The sequence below is a fragment of the Cygnus atratus genome, chromosome Z (genome assembly GCF_013377495.2).
Source record: "Cygnus atratus isolate AKBS03 ecotype Queensland, Australia chromosome Z, CAtr_DNAZoo_HiC_assembly, whole genome shotgun sequence".
In the NCBI taxonomy this organism is placed as follows: Eukaryota; Metazoa; Chordata; class Aves; order Anseriformes; family Anatidae; genus Cygnus; species Cygnus atratus.
In genome coordinates, this window is record NC_066396.1 from 77659972 (window position 1) to 77674793 (window position 14822).

Sequence of the window (14822 nt, forward strand, 5' to 3'; positions counted from 1 at the left end):
TTTTGTATATTTAATGTGATGATGAAAAGCTTTGGGAGTCTGATTTGAAAAACAAAACGAAGTAAAATCTTGAGGGGAGGAGAAGCACACAAATATGCAGTATGATCTAATATATTCACTCAGTATTGTGTTAAAGAACTGCAGATATATACATTTATAAATTTCATGTTTTCCTACAGATTGATTTGTTTTTCTGCTAATTTTGTAAAAGAAAGGAATACACAGCATGCAAAAGGAATACAGAGGCAAAGCAAGAGGAAAAAAAATCCAAGTGCTCTATTACAATGTACTAGTATGTCTGTTTTTTGGTGCCTTTCTTGTTTTCATTAAAAGTTTGTCTAATTTTTCTCCGTGTTAATATAATTGTTCTAGGCAAACACTTGTGTTCTCATGGATTTCCAACTTATTTTTTCTGCCTCTCCTCACCCTCATAATGCAAGGGATACCACGTTTCTGTTTGTGCTATTTCTGCTTTAAGAGAAATAATGACATACTAGTGGCCTTTTCTACCTTAACAATGTCTAGTGTCCGTTAAAAGAAATAAGCTAGTTAATAAGGAGTAGGAAATGATTGGTGGCTGTAGCTTCAAGCAAAACAGAAATGTTTTGGTGTTAAATTTCTTGCCTTTCTCTCCCACTCTGCCCTTGCTATTTGTAGTGGATTGTTAGCCTTACAGGGTAAATGTTGACCAACACTGTAGACCCAATTCTTCACTGTCTTGCAGGCTTATTTTTTTACGTGTTAGTAATTGTACCGTATCATTTTTATATGAACATTAAAAAGTGTTGCTTTCAGTTTTAAAAGATGAGATGCAGCAGGCAATTGTTGTAATCTTTTCTAATGACATTTGTTTCATGCTTAAAGTATATTTTAAAAAATTTACAAAATGCTTTCTCTACTAGATCCAAAAAGAGTTTAGACTTGTTCCTGAGTTTGAATATGATTGGCTTGGCTTAGAATCAGGTAGGGCAGAACTGATAACAAGTGCAGTGGTGAGGGCAAATTTACTGCTTCAGCTTTGGCAGCCACACATGTATGTGATGGTACCAAGTCCTGTTCCGAAGTTCCTATCTGTCAGTCTTAATGTGTGAGGATTGATACACAGCTGGTTTTGACTTCACAGTGGCTTGTTTGTAGGTCTCTCCATGTTTGCAGTGCTGTATGCTGGCTTCTCTCTTGTTCCTGTCCCCTTGTGCCAGCTGCACACATATTTGGTGCACCAGCAGGGAGGCTGTGATGTGGCATTGGAGCTAAACGTTTACAAAGCAGAGTCTCACTCAAAGACCAGTTTGTAGGACAAGTACCAGCTGGCAGAATGTGGCCCTCTGTCTTAGCTCCTCTCTCCTCATGAATCAGGAAGGGATTCCACATTAGAAAAAAAGATGGTTGAGTTGCCCATGCTGTGGGGGTTAAAAAAATATATAGTTACCTTTTTTTTCTCTCTTCTGCCTCCCCACTGCCTTTTCTCTCATATTCCCTGTCATAAAGGTATTTAAACTTTAACTTAGCACAAAGTCAGCTGCAGTCCTCTTCGCTCTGCTTGAATTTATCTTTTTAGACTACGGAAACAAATTTGAAAAATATAATGGTAGAATAAGTAATATCATGTTCTTCAAATGATGATAATAAGCTAAATATTCAATTGTTTATATTTTATTATGTATTTCAGTGCCCAAAGGATCATCAGTATTAGGCTGTATACAAAAACATCTATGTATGATTGTCTATTACATTTGCTGTAACAAACAACAAATATAATTTCTATTTCAGGAAGCATTCTTTTGGGAAGAGCACGTATTTTGAATTTACAGATCTCTAGGGATATACAGTTATAATATACCCCACTGCATCCTAACCTGTTTTTCCCAACCTCTGATATAAATAGTGCAACTTAAAATGTAATGGTGGAAACATCTTCTCTAATCTAGGAATGCTGGTTATGAGGTTAATTTATTTCTGTTCTTTTCTTAATGCATGCTCCAAAATACTCCTGTACTGTTCTTAGTGTATTGTTGGAGATCTGGTAAAATGCCATGTTCAGGCCTTCACTTTGAGTGTGACAGGTTTGCAATTTTCTCTTTAAAAGAAAAAGAAAAAAGAGGGAAAGAATACTCAACCTCAGGCATTGTGTGGTTACAGTTCATGGGGAACTTTGTGGCAAACTTCGGACTGGCATGGTTGTGGCATACTTCACATCTGACTGTAAGAAAGACCGACTTGCTCATATTTATTGAGCCTAATTCCAATATTTATTTATCTTTGTTACAAACAACTCCAAAGCAGTTCAGTTCCCCCTGCATGCTTTTGCTTTTAGCTTTTAAAGGGTCTAACACGTTTGAATCTGCTTAGGGAAAACTGCCTAAGGTATAGCTCATTTTGATTCTGGTGCTAATTTATCACTTTAACTGAGTGTATCTCCAGGCTTAGATTTTCCACAGATGGGAGTACTTTGTCCTTGTGTCAGCTGTTTATTTCTTTGCAGTGGTGACATTAGTATGCTGTCTTTTGCCACCTTTTTTCCATAGCTGTTAGCCTGTGTCTTACAGAGTAGTAGACTGGTACATTAGTGTCTGACCTGCCTTATCTGGTTTTACTGACATACAGTAATCACTTAAGTTAATTAGTAAGGTAGTAGTTCTTTTTTTGTGTGTGCACAAATAGTTGATGTGTTTGTGAATAGATGATCTTCCTAATTGGTAATGCTGTAGTATATTTTAACATGTTATTTAATAAAAAAGAAAAAAAAAATCCCCTTCTTTGTCTTCCCAACCCCTCTTCCCTCCCACTCCCTGCCCCCCCCCCCCCCCAAAAAAAAAAAAAGGAAAAAAAGGCCTCAAAAGTTAAGGGTGGCCTTTGGCTGCAGTGATTATTAGATGGCGGTGTTCAAGATCCTGAGGAGAGTAAACAGTAAAAGGCAGGCTCACGACCCTAGAGTTCAGAAAAGCAGACTTTGACCTGTTTTAGGATCTCTTTAAAAGAATCCTACGGGATATGACTTTGGAGAGGAGAATGTTTCTACAGGTTTATCTAGTGCTTCTTCTGTCTATCAGCAGCAAAAGGAAAATGAGGGAAAATGTCAAGGGCAGTTGTCCTTCCTTTTTGCTCAGCGCTGGGGAGACGTGATGCTGTGACCAGTTCTGGGCTTCCCAGTACAAGAAAAACATGGAACTTACTGAATTGAATCCAGTGAAGGTCCATCAAGATGGCTGAAGGACTAGAGCCTGCATTAGTGTAGAAATTGAGAGAGCTGGGACTGTGCAGCCTGGAAAAGAAAAGGTTCAGGGGGATCTTACATGTATCAGTACCAGAAGGGAAGCAGTAAAGATGACAGTCAGGCTCTTCTCAGTGTTGTCCAGTGACAACATAGGAGGCAATGGGCACAAATTAAAATACCAGAAATTGAAACTTTTTTTACCATAGGGTGGTGACCAAGCACCAGAATAGCTTGCCCGGAGAAGATGAGGAGTGTCAGTTCTTGGAGATATTCAATATGCAACTGGACGTGGTCCTGAGCAGCTTCTAAAGCTGATCATACTTTGAGCAGATTGGACTAGACAATCTCCAGAGGTCACTCCTAACTTCAGCCTCTCTGTGATTCTGGATCTAAGTTAAAATTACCGAAGATGCAGAATTAAGAAATCCTGAAGCATTTCAGGATATAACTTCACAGCAAATAGTTATACCTTTACCCCTCTGCTGTACTTTTAATGATGGGTAGATTTGATAAGTAGTGCTTTCTTTGTAGTATGAGGTTAACTACTGTGTCTAGATGAAAACAGAAGAAAAATGAGGCAATTTAAACAGGTTTATTTTTTCTTGAAATGCTGCTCTGTTTCCATCAGGACAGTTTCAATATATGTGCAGGTTTATGCCTCACTATGAAGTTATTGTCAAAGGCATTTTTATAAAGAAGAAATAATGTTATTAATAGGTTTTTAAGTAGGGTACATTTTTTAAGTCATTTGCAGTTGTGTGAAGGAAGTGTTTTTGTTTTCAGGCTGTTACAAACTAATTTCCTTTTTCATATCTTGCTCTTTCAAATGCTCGGCAAATGCTAAAAATGTCTAAGAGCAAGTAAGGATAAAGGACAATCTAGAGCAGTCTTCCTTGGAAGATTGGTCAGAAAGGAAGGAAACAGTGCTGTGAATCAAGGAAAGAATCTAAAATACTGTATCAATAGGCTATACAGTGAAGTATGCATTACATGATGGACATATTTCTCTTACTTAGAGTTTGTGCAGTTCAGGAAACTGCACTGTGACACAAAGGTTATTTATTCAAATTAACATATGGATCTCTAAAAGTATTGAGGAAACCGTAGAATGAAATAAAAAGGAAGGAAAATAACCAAGGACTTAGGTGGTAAAATTAAGAACTGTTTCTTGTTACTCCAGTGGAGAGAAGATGAGTCTTGGTGAGCTGCATTTTCAGTTTAAGGGTTAATGGAAAGAAGATTTAGGAAGAAATAAACATACAATCAGAAGCTGATGGGAAAGGCAATCATGGTTCTTAAGGACAGTATGTCTATAATTGGTCTATTCTGCTGCAAATTCAAATGTTCTTTGTTTTCAAAAGAATGGAATAAAATTTTCTTAATAGACCAAATCTAATAGAAAGTAGAGACACATCCCCCATTTAGTGGGCCTTGTGTTTAAACAGTAAGTACAGCATAGATTCACCTGCCTCTAGGTCTATCTTCCCTTTGTAAATTGACAATTTATTTTGTTTTAAGGTTGAGTTACAAGTTTGGGAATGTAGATTAAGAATATGTGAGGAGACAGTTGCCTACCTACTGCATTTTAGAGTTTAGGTTACACAGTTTCAAAGAAAACTAAGAGGGTACAATAAATCATAGCTGTAACGTTATGCTTTTTTTTTTCTATTGTAAGGTTAATATTATTCTAAATAACTCTAAGCGAAATTGTGGAGTAATGGTAATAAACCATTTTCAGACAGGAGAAAAAGGCACAGACCTTATGGGAAAAAACATTATTCCTGCTGCATTTTCATTAGTGTATGGCACATACTGATACACGTCAAGGAAGGAATAGACTAATATTTGCCTGTCCCTTAACGTTTGTGAGCATGTCTGTGTATGTATATAAATGTATGTATATGCTCACACATGAATATTTATTTCTTAAAAATGTTCTTTGTTATAGTGTCTGAAGCTGAAATTTCTAGGGAGGCTTCTGACATGGAAATGAATAGAGAAAAGTATGTTGAAGAACTGAAGAAAGCATTGATACTTGGAGAAGAATCAGCTGGTAAATACAACTTTGCTATTTCAAGAGATGAAGAAAATGCAGTGTGTCACTTCTCCTATGAAAGAAATCTGAAAGATGGCTCAGTAAGTACATTTAAATGCTTAAATCATTGTTAAACTATGAGAAGGACCTTCTTGATACATTTCTATATTTTATTAGGTTCTTTAAAGTCAAATAGAATTCTGACACATTTCAGATTGAATAAATATGGTGAGCTTCTCTATGGGTCAAATTGGAAACAAGAATGTAGTTCCTGTCAAAGCCTATCAACAGAACTATTTCTGTGGTACTGCATCTGAAATGCTACTGAATAAGAGTATTACTTCTCAAACTTATTTAAGTTTTTGAGTGTGCGTGTAAGCAGGGTATGACTAGATTTTGGCTTCAATTTATCGTTAAACTGATAAGTTCCAAAAGCTGTAACTTTGTTTTTAACTACTAACTTGGGAAGCATGCTTCGCTATTCAAATTCTGACCTCCAGTGTATTTCTACTTTGCTTGTTTCTTTCTCCTTTTTGCCTATACTAAATTGAAAATAAATTAAAAAAAATAAAAGCTTAAGATTACTTTTGAATGTGAAAACATATTTTAAAAATAAGTTTTTCTATTATTTTAAATATTTTGAAAGCTAATCCTAAAATGATTTCCCGCTTAGAACTACATCAAATCACAAGTGGGAATGCAGTTTCATGTTGGTTTCTTGGCTGCAGAGGAAAGGACTCTTAAAGCATGAAACAAAGTAGTATTGTCTTTGTCTTTAGACACCATTGGCTGTTTCAAGTTGTGGTTTGGTGTTGAAGCTTTTCTGGGGAAGAAGCTAATCTAAGGAAATCCTGCTTGCACCTACTCTATTTTTCTCCAGAATTTAATCCTATGCTGTAACCAAGGTTTGTCACTGCTTCAGTTGTGCTGGGATGGCTGACTTCTCAACCACATCAGTGAAAGAATTTGGGTTTAAGGAGCAATAGCAGTGCTCTGGTAGGATGAATGCACTGATCAAGTTCAGGCTCAGGGCATAGTTCTGGAATCAGTTTCATCAGCACTGCTTATACGGAAGAAAACTGTGGGCAGAGAATGGAATCAAGGTTGCAGATAGAGAAGAGTAGGAATGATTTAGGCTGTGTCTGTAATTCCATGGAAAAAAATTCAGCATTCATTCATTCATTCCCAGAAGCAAAGTGTCTAAGGATTATCCTACCTACTTTGTTTAAAAAGTTACTATTTCAAACCAGTGAGGCATGCCTTGCTCTTCCTTTGGTTAATTTTTTCAGGTTTCAGGTTTTAAGAAACTAAGAGACTGACTTGTAACAACAACAACAAAAAAAAAGGAACCAAAACCAAAGGAACTACCTTATCTGGGATGATTCCATTGAAGCGAGGGTAGAAATGCCTTCTTCTGTAACTTGGAAATTGATAAAGAATCCAGTATGGGAATTAGATACAAGCCTGAAAACGATGAGAAAAAGTTTATTGTAAATTGAGGGCCATTCATACTACCTAATCTGTAGCTACTCACTTAAGTGCTTCAGAAGCCAACATCAGTGCCTTTGCTTTGCTTTGCCAAGTGGAGATAGAGAGATTAAGTTGAGTGAAGTTAGGCTTCTTAAAAGGTTGCTTCATTGTAAGCTCACACAGTTTAGGAAACTTCAAGCACAATTTGGCTCTTGAGTAAAGTGCCAAAAATTAGGTGATAGTATTTCAATCCGCATTATCACTTTTTCTGTGTATTTACCCAAGGCCCTACGGGCTCTGTACCACCTTCTTGACGCTTCTTGTGCACACACAAGGCTGAGTGCTGTTCACAACGGGTCTAGGCTTAAGTACTATATTGCAACAGTATTCCAAGGTTAGGACCAAATTTTACTTAGAAAATAAGAGCAGTAATTTTAGCAATCCTGTTTTTCTTCTCTGTGTCACACATAATATATTCTAAATACCAGACAGATGAAATACATACTATATTTTATTAAGGGAAAATATCTTCATATATGTGGGCCCACCTAATATGTTTCCATCAATTAAGGCTTATGAGAAACTTAATTCGTATGAAAACATCTTTATGTCAATTTGGGAAAATAATAATCTGGCCAAAGTAATTGAAAATACAAAGTGTCCTGATTGCTATGTATGCATTTAGGTTTGGTTGTCAAAAGAATGGTTTTGGAAAAAATGTCAGTTCTTGGGTGAGAACACACCTTTTTTTCCCCCCTGTACTAAACTAATGCCTACAAATAAAATTGCCAAAGCCTTTGTCAGAATTATAAATATTTTTAATGTGCGTGATAGAATGTTTCAAACATTTTGTGAAGTCTCTGGGAAAATTCATGCTGTATATCTCTTGACAGCTTATTACGAAATGATCTTGCTGGGCTTTATACATCCAGAGGGCTGAAATTCAGTTAAATGTACGTTTACTGGAGAGAACACCTAGAGAGACTGATCTGCAACTTAAACACTGAATTTTAGTCGTGTTTATTCCTTACCATTTTTCTAAAGGGCATCTTTTCTGGCAGGTTTCACAAATTTAAACTTCCCCCATCTTGGGAACTTCTTTACTTATTTTTCAGGGGGTGGGATGTGGAGGGTAGGGGAAGGATGTGATGGAGCTATTGGTTGAAAAGTACTGCATTTCCTTTGTTAGCTGTACTACTTGCAGTCATGCAGAAAGATTTGTTAGTCTTTGTGCTTTTACTAAAAAATGTGGACATAAAAGGAAAGGAAGCAATAATTTCAGATTTTGACAGTAGTGCACATCATACTTCTCTAAAACTCCCTACTTCTTCTCTCTTATCCCATTCTATTACCAATCCCCATTGTGAGAAAAGTCCATTCAATTATCAGGAATAATTAGAAAATTACTATTCTTAAGTCACTATAGTTTTTACCCTTTGATATATAACAAAGGGAGAGATTACAGAAAAGTATGTGTGAAGATGTTGTTGATTAGGTGTTTGAATACTGGAAGTTTTGCTTAGTCTTAAATAAGATGGTTAACACTTCTTAGTTTAAGAAAAAAAAATTGTGAAAATCCTTGGTGTACTTTGTGGGCTATGAAATGGGCATCAGATCATGCAGCTATCTATTATTGCAAATATTTTCACCCAATGACTACACAGATGCCTAAGAATCAATTTCATGCACTTGGGAAATCCATTTGCCTTTTGTTAGAGGTATATGGATACTTGTATACACAAACTTGTTTATTTTGACTGCTTTTCATGAATTGTGTCCTGGTCTTTTTATAGAAATGGTGATAGACACAATATGTAAGTAAATACTGGCCAAAGAGTTTGTGAGGTATAGATCCATGATGTGTATACCCCAACTGGAATGAGCATGTTACAAGCACCTTAAAGGATACACTGTTGTAAGTTTTTGCAGCTTGTAAGACAAGTTGCTTCTTATTCTGAATCCTTGGTAAGAAGATTCATATTTATTGTTAGATACCACAGTTCAAGCCAATAATCTCAAATAACTTTCCTGATGCATTTATAGTTTGCAGTAGTTAATAATAGTATGGTGTTCGCTAATTTTTAATTCACAGAGAGAATGTCTGAGAAGGCAGACAAATAGCAATAAACTACAACTAATTATTTGTTTTGTTTTTACATACTGTATCCATGTGGGAGAAGCATATTGCTACAACCCTGTACACTATCTTGGTGTATCTGTTCATCCCTTTTTTTGCAAATATCCACACATTTGAAATACATCCTGTATATGATTAGCATGCTGCTTATACGTAGAGACTAGGAACTCAGTAAAACAGACCTGATTTGTCATAAATAAAAAAAAAAAGTTTTCATGTGGTAGGTGGTAAATTTTTCATGGTTTACTAGTTCCATCAGAACTTAGTGCTTAAAATTTTAAGTCTAGAAAAGCTGTGTACTTTACTGGTCTTTAAAGATCAGCACTTTAATCATTGACCAATGTGAATTAAAGTTAGCTTTGTTAACAGTATCATTTCATTTTTCTCTTGATGAGCATATTTTTCAGTTTCAGAGTTAACAGTTGGGAACTTTTTTATATATATTTTAATGTAATTTTCAGGAATTTAGTGAATTTTGAAATCTGCAATACTCTGTTTTCAATACTCTGCTTTTCTGTGTTTTTTTTTTTATTTGCTTGTTTTGTTCTGTTTCATTTTTTAAGTGTGCTTGCAGGAATGTTTTCCAGTCTTCTAGTGGGTAATATCTGGTAGTGACTTTGTACTAGTGACTGGTAATAGTCACTCGAGAATGCTAAAATGTACAAGACACTGAAATTTATTTTCTATAGCTGTACTAAACTTTTGTTGTGAAATGATTTTAACCGCTTTTGGTTTCATCTTGCTGAAGGTGTACTTCCCTAAAATTTTAGTGCCAAAAGTGTATTGGGTGGTGTAGAGGAGTGCAAATAAGAATAATGGAGTGATGTTAAGCAAAGGAAAATCTAGACATATTATTAGGAAATATTTTCTAATGTTGAAATTTGTTTAACTGTTGAAGCCTTTGCCAGAGGAATTAGTAGCAGCCCCATTGCATCAGTCACTTAAAACTGGACAAAGGAATGGAAAATGGGTTGTAATGCACTGTAACTATGGTGCATTGGCAGTACAATATATTACATGACTTAATGGGTGTTCTTCATTTCTAGAACCTGTGAATCCCTGCTTGCCTGCCCAGACTACCATACACATGAGCTCCATCAGTCTGTGATGCCATGAGTACTTTCACTAAGGAAGTAATATTCATGTCACAGCCCCCCCAGCACAGGCATGTGTGCACAGGCACAAACACTCGTGCACAAAGGTTGAAGAGCAATAGGCTGGAGGATGTGGTTTCTGCAAGTTGCCTCATGAAAACAGGTTTATCACACCCCTTCAGGTGCCATAGGTTGTTTGTGCAAAGCTTGTTGTGCCTTTTGTTGTACAGATGGAATGTTTGACAGTGGTAAGACTGACAGATGATTCTCCACTATAACAATAAATGTTGGTATTTTAAACATCTCACTGAGGTAAAGTTACAAGCAAGCCCTTGAGGATTGGTTTGGTTTTCCTTTCCTAGCTGATAGGGAAGAATAATTATCCTTTATTTGCTTGTGGACGTAAATAGGTTCAGAGATAAAAACATGTCTGTGGTTCCTAAAAATTACTTCCTTCTTTTTTGTACTGGATCATTAAGGCTGAAATTACGCTTCTTAGCCAGAGCCCTGTAATGAAGGCCAAGGAGAGGTGCAACAGCTTAAGGGGTGCAAGAAGGCAAGCTGCATCCGGATGTGAAATTCTTTTGCCAGTGTGCTGATTTTATCATCAACATAACTAAGTGTCAGTGGAGTCATTTACAGCATATGTGTAGCAGTCATTCAGAAGACAACAATTTATAATCTATTTCACCTGTTGCTTAGTTGATAAACAGGTAGGTTCCTCCCAGGAACTGATGTCTGCTACCAAAACTGGATACTTAAATGATTGCAAACAGTCCATCACCGTTCTGGTTGGGTGAAACTAAACCTGTATCTCCAAATCCTTATAGAGATGCCATATGTTCAGCATTATTTATATATTAATCATTTTAAAGATGTATGTAATGAGTGGAGCTACCTAGGTCTTGATTTTTGTTTGTTTTTGAATGGATGGAAAACTTCCCCGGGTAACAAAGAATTCATACCTGATTTAGAGGCAATGTCTATACAATGTTTATTTTTTAGTGTCATAGTAGCATGGTATTTTAAAAGTATTAGAGTAAGATTCACAATTTAATATAAAGTGATTTTATATGGATTTTAGGACTTTAATGCTTAGCTTTTTGAAACAGTGGTTGAAAAAGTTTTAGAAATACTTGTTCTAGCCACATCTCAGCCTGGTGTAGCCGAGTCTAAAATGTTGCACCTTTAAAACCTCTGATTTGTTTTGTGATTTATCGTCCTTATGACAGGTGGCTTTGCCGCTGAGTATTCAACACTCTGCCCTTAGGAACTGTTTTTGGGGTGGTGAGGGCAAAGTAGACTGTTAAGAGTCACATTAAAATAACAATGGGTTTGGTATACAGTGGGACTTGTGTGTCAAGCCAGCTGCAGTGCAAAATAGGCCACACACACAGAGAGGGGCCATTGAGGCTCGGCCAGCTAAACTGCTGCCACCTAAACAAACACCATCACAGAGTTAGTGATTTAGCGCTTGATCTAAGTAGGTGACCACTTGGAAGTAAATCTTTCCAAGTACTTTCGCGAGTCACTCCACATATAATAAATAATGGAAATCCGGCAAGATTTTTTGTACTGGCAATTAAATTGATTAAATAGCCTTTGATAAACAATTATTTGAGTGCTAGCAGTCTTCTTTCTTACAGTAATGTGACAGGCTCTGTTTTTTTCTTGCCTTTTAAGTAAATTTGTAAACAGGGAGGATATGAGCTTAAGAAATTCCACCTTAGATACAGTACTTTTAATAATTAGCTGATGGAAGAGATGCTGTTATTTGTCTCTTCAGTTTCCTGTGGCTGCTTTTCCATGGTCAGTTCCTTGAGTTCATTATGAGTTTACTACAACTTAAAAATACTTAGAGCAGTTCACATTAACGAAAATTTATCGCATACTGAATGAGGGAAGTAGAATTGGCAGAGCTCTTTATGCTGTCCAAACTGTCTTGGTTCAAGGTTTGAATAGTTACTTTGCTCCAAATCACCAAGGATATGTTGTTTGGATAACAAAGGTCACTGAGAGTTCAGATTGTTTCCCAGGCAATTCAACTAACTGCTCTATTAAAAAGGAAAGAGGAAAGCGTACAGAGAGACAAAATGATTAAAATGCAGCTCAGTGTAAAGGCAATGACTCTTCTGTATCATTTATATCTATGTCCTTGAGGATTTAATAGCATACACTTGAGTAAGTTTCTCGGAAGCTTAGCTCAGGAACAGCATGCTAATATACTGTACATAAAAACATAAGTGTATCTTTTATGTAATCTCAGACTTGAGTGCTATGGATTTTTCCCATTTCACCTGATATGTACCTTTAGGAACTCTTTAGATCTTGTAAGTACATTTTAAATGCAGTGGGTCACTTTCTGTAGACTTATGGTTAACAATTAAAAAAAAAATTAAAAAAAGGATTTTTTTTTCCAACATTAATACATGTACAATATTTGACAAATGTTCTGGAGAATTAGGCTGTTTTATTTTCCTTGTTTTAACTGTGATTATAATCTTGGTTTTGGGAAGTGCTGGAGGGAAGTATGTTTAAAATAAAGTAGCATATACCTTTAAAATGAGAGATCCTTGAAAAAGGAAGAATCAAAGGCTGCAATGAATGAATGCTCCTCCAATTTCTAACTACCCATCATGATTTTTGGAATTCACTGGAAGTAGTAATTTAACTTTTTCAAGGCCTATTGTAAATAGCACTATAAGGGGTATTTTCTTATTTCAGGAGTGCCATAAGGGTGTAAATATATTTAAAAAGTTATAATGTGTTCTTATCATAGCAAAATAACAGATGTTGTTTTGATTATTAAAAAAAAATGTACAGTTGTCTGTTTTTCTTCCTGATGTTATTGCGTTGTCTCTCATCCCCTCTCAGTTCCTTCAGATTTCCCATTTTGGAATACCTGCTGTGCATTTCAAGCCTCTGTGTAGACATCAGTGGTTACTTTTACTTGTACAGCTGAGTCGACATGCTTTCATTTTAGGAGGAAAATCGTTAAATCATGGGGTATTGACAAGTCTCAGTTTCCTAAGAGAAACATGGAAGACAGTAGATGCTCTGGAAAAGAGATTACTGTGTACCAGGTTTTAAAACTTTACTCAATACTCTAGTCTCATATTTTCTGTAAGGATGAACAACAGTTGGAGCCTGAAGAATGGCAAGAATCACACCACCTACATTTCTTTTTAGACATGTTTTTGCAGCTCCAGGGGAAGCATTCATCTTTCTAGTTGCAAAGGCACGGGAAAAAACTAAATTTCAGGATAATAGCATGTTGTTAAATTTTTGATTCCCTGAAATAAAACCTTTACCAATATGAAGTAATTGAATTGATATGTTTGAATTCTCAAAGCTTTGACAAACTGTTTCCAGGTAATTTCAACACACATATTAGCTCTTGTACAGTTAGTTACAGAAATATTCTTGAAACAAAAGAGCAAGTTGTCTTCAGGATGTACAATATTTACAATAAAGAAAAAGGACATTTGGAAATATCATTGTATAATATGGTGCAGAAATAAAGTAGCTGTATACTTGCAGTGAGGGATTTTTTATGTTTCCTGTTCTTTTCTTACCTTATGTTGCTGTGAGGTCAAACACATGCAACTTTGTTTACTTACCTCATGAAATCTTGATGTATTAGTAATTCTGAAAAAACAAGAAGTTTGCTTCGAACAGTGAAAACAAGTTCCTAATTTCATTGCCTGATACACAAAACAAGGTCAGCTGTTTCCTGGTGGAATAGTACTAATCTAATTTTGATACATCACTGTAAACTGCCTTGTCTGACTTTAGAATTTTACAGAATGCTAACTCCTGCGTATTAGGTGCCAGAGAGTCTGAGGAGTAAGTTTGTTTTTTATTAGCGAGGACAAAGTCTAAGGTTTTTAATTTGAGATTTAAACTTTGAAGCCAAATAGATATAAAATTTCTGGTGAATCAAATTTTCCTTTAGAACTGTTGTGAAAAGGTAACTGGAAGGTACTTTGGAAGATGGGTTCTCTGTCAATTTTTTTGTGTATGGTTCTCTTATAGAAGGAAACACATTTTCCAGAGAGGTTAATACAGTATACGATTTCAAGAGTGAGTTTCTAGTTCATGGGTGGTATCATTCATGGTTGAATTCATGGGTGGTATCATTCTGTGGGGAAACTCTTCCATAAAAGAAGGTTCACCTCATTATCCTTTTTTTTTTAATCTCAGAGGTCTTGCGGAGTGTTTAACACTTTATCTAAGATTTTAGTTTGAATTGCTTTGTTGAATGTAAAATGTAACTATAAGATATGATAGCTTGCTTTTTTTTTGTGTTTTCAGAACACAAATCCTTGTCATTCTGCAAGTGTTGTATCACTGGCAAAGGTATTTTTTAAATACTTTTGAGGTACAAGTTTTTGTTTTGTTGATAAAAGGCCTAGTACGTCTTCTCAGTGCATGATTTCTGTTTATAGGTTATTAGTATGACACAAATATTTAAGTATAACCAACCATGATGTATGTAGTAGTTTAATCTGACAGAAAAGATGAGAGTAATACCAATATAAACCCAGCAAGGAATAGATATGAGGGTTGGTGAAGAAAAACTCTAGGTGAAAATAAACCTTAAGAATTTAATATTGAGAGACGAGGCTTGACCTTTAACTAGGATTACAGTGAGGAATTTGTTCAATTTTTTCAAAACAGAGTTTATCAGACAAATCTCAGTCTTGTTGTTTTGGCTCACACTACAGAAAAACCAAGCAAAGTAATGTTGGGGAAAAGAAGTAGAAAGAAAATACCTAGGTGAATTCATATGGTCTATACATTTGCATATGGTGTAAATGAACTTGGTGTTTTATGGAAGCCAGTGGAACCCCTAATGAATCTGTGCAATAC

General features: G+C 35.8%; 1 protein-coding gene across 4 annotated transcripts in view; it reads left to right on the forward strand.

The window, feature by feature from the left end:
• Window positions 1-14822, forward strand: part of XRCC4 (X-ray repair cross complementing 4) — a 187763-nt gene that overhangs the window by 19044 nt on the left and 153897 nt on the right. For 3 of the 4 annotated variants that reach the window (XM_035563200.2, XM_050716477.1, XM_050716478.1), the window contains exon 3: window positions 5163-5350. In XM_035563200.2, coding sequence (XP_035419093.1) covers window positions 5163-5350 — 188 coding nt within the window. Of the gene's footprint in view, window positions 1-179; window positions 287-5162; window positions 5351-14822 lie in introns of all 4 variants that reach the window. The other variant, XM_050716479.1, reaches the window with a different exon arrangement.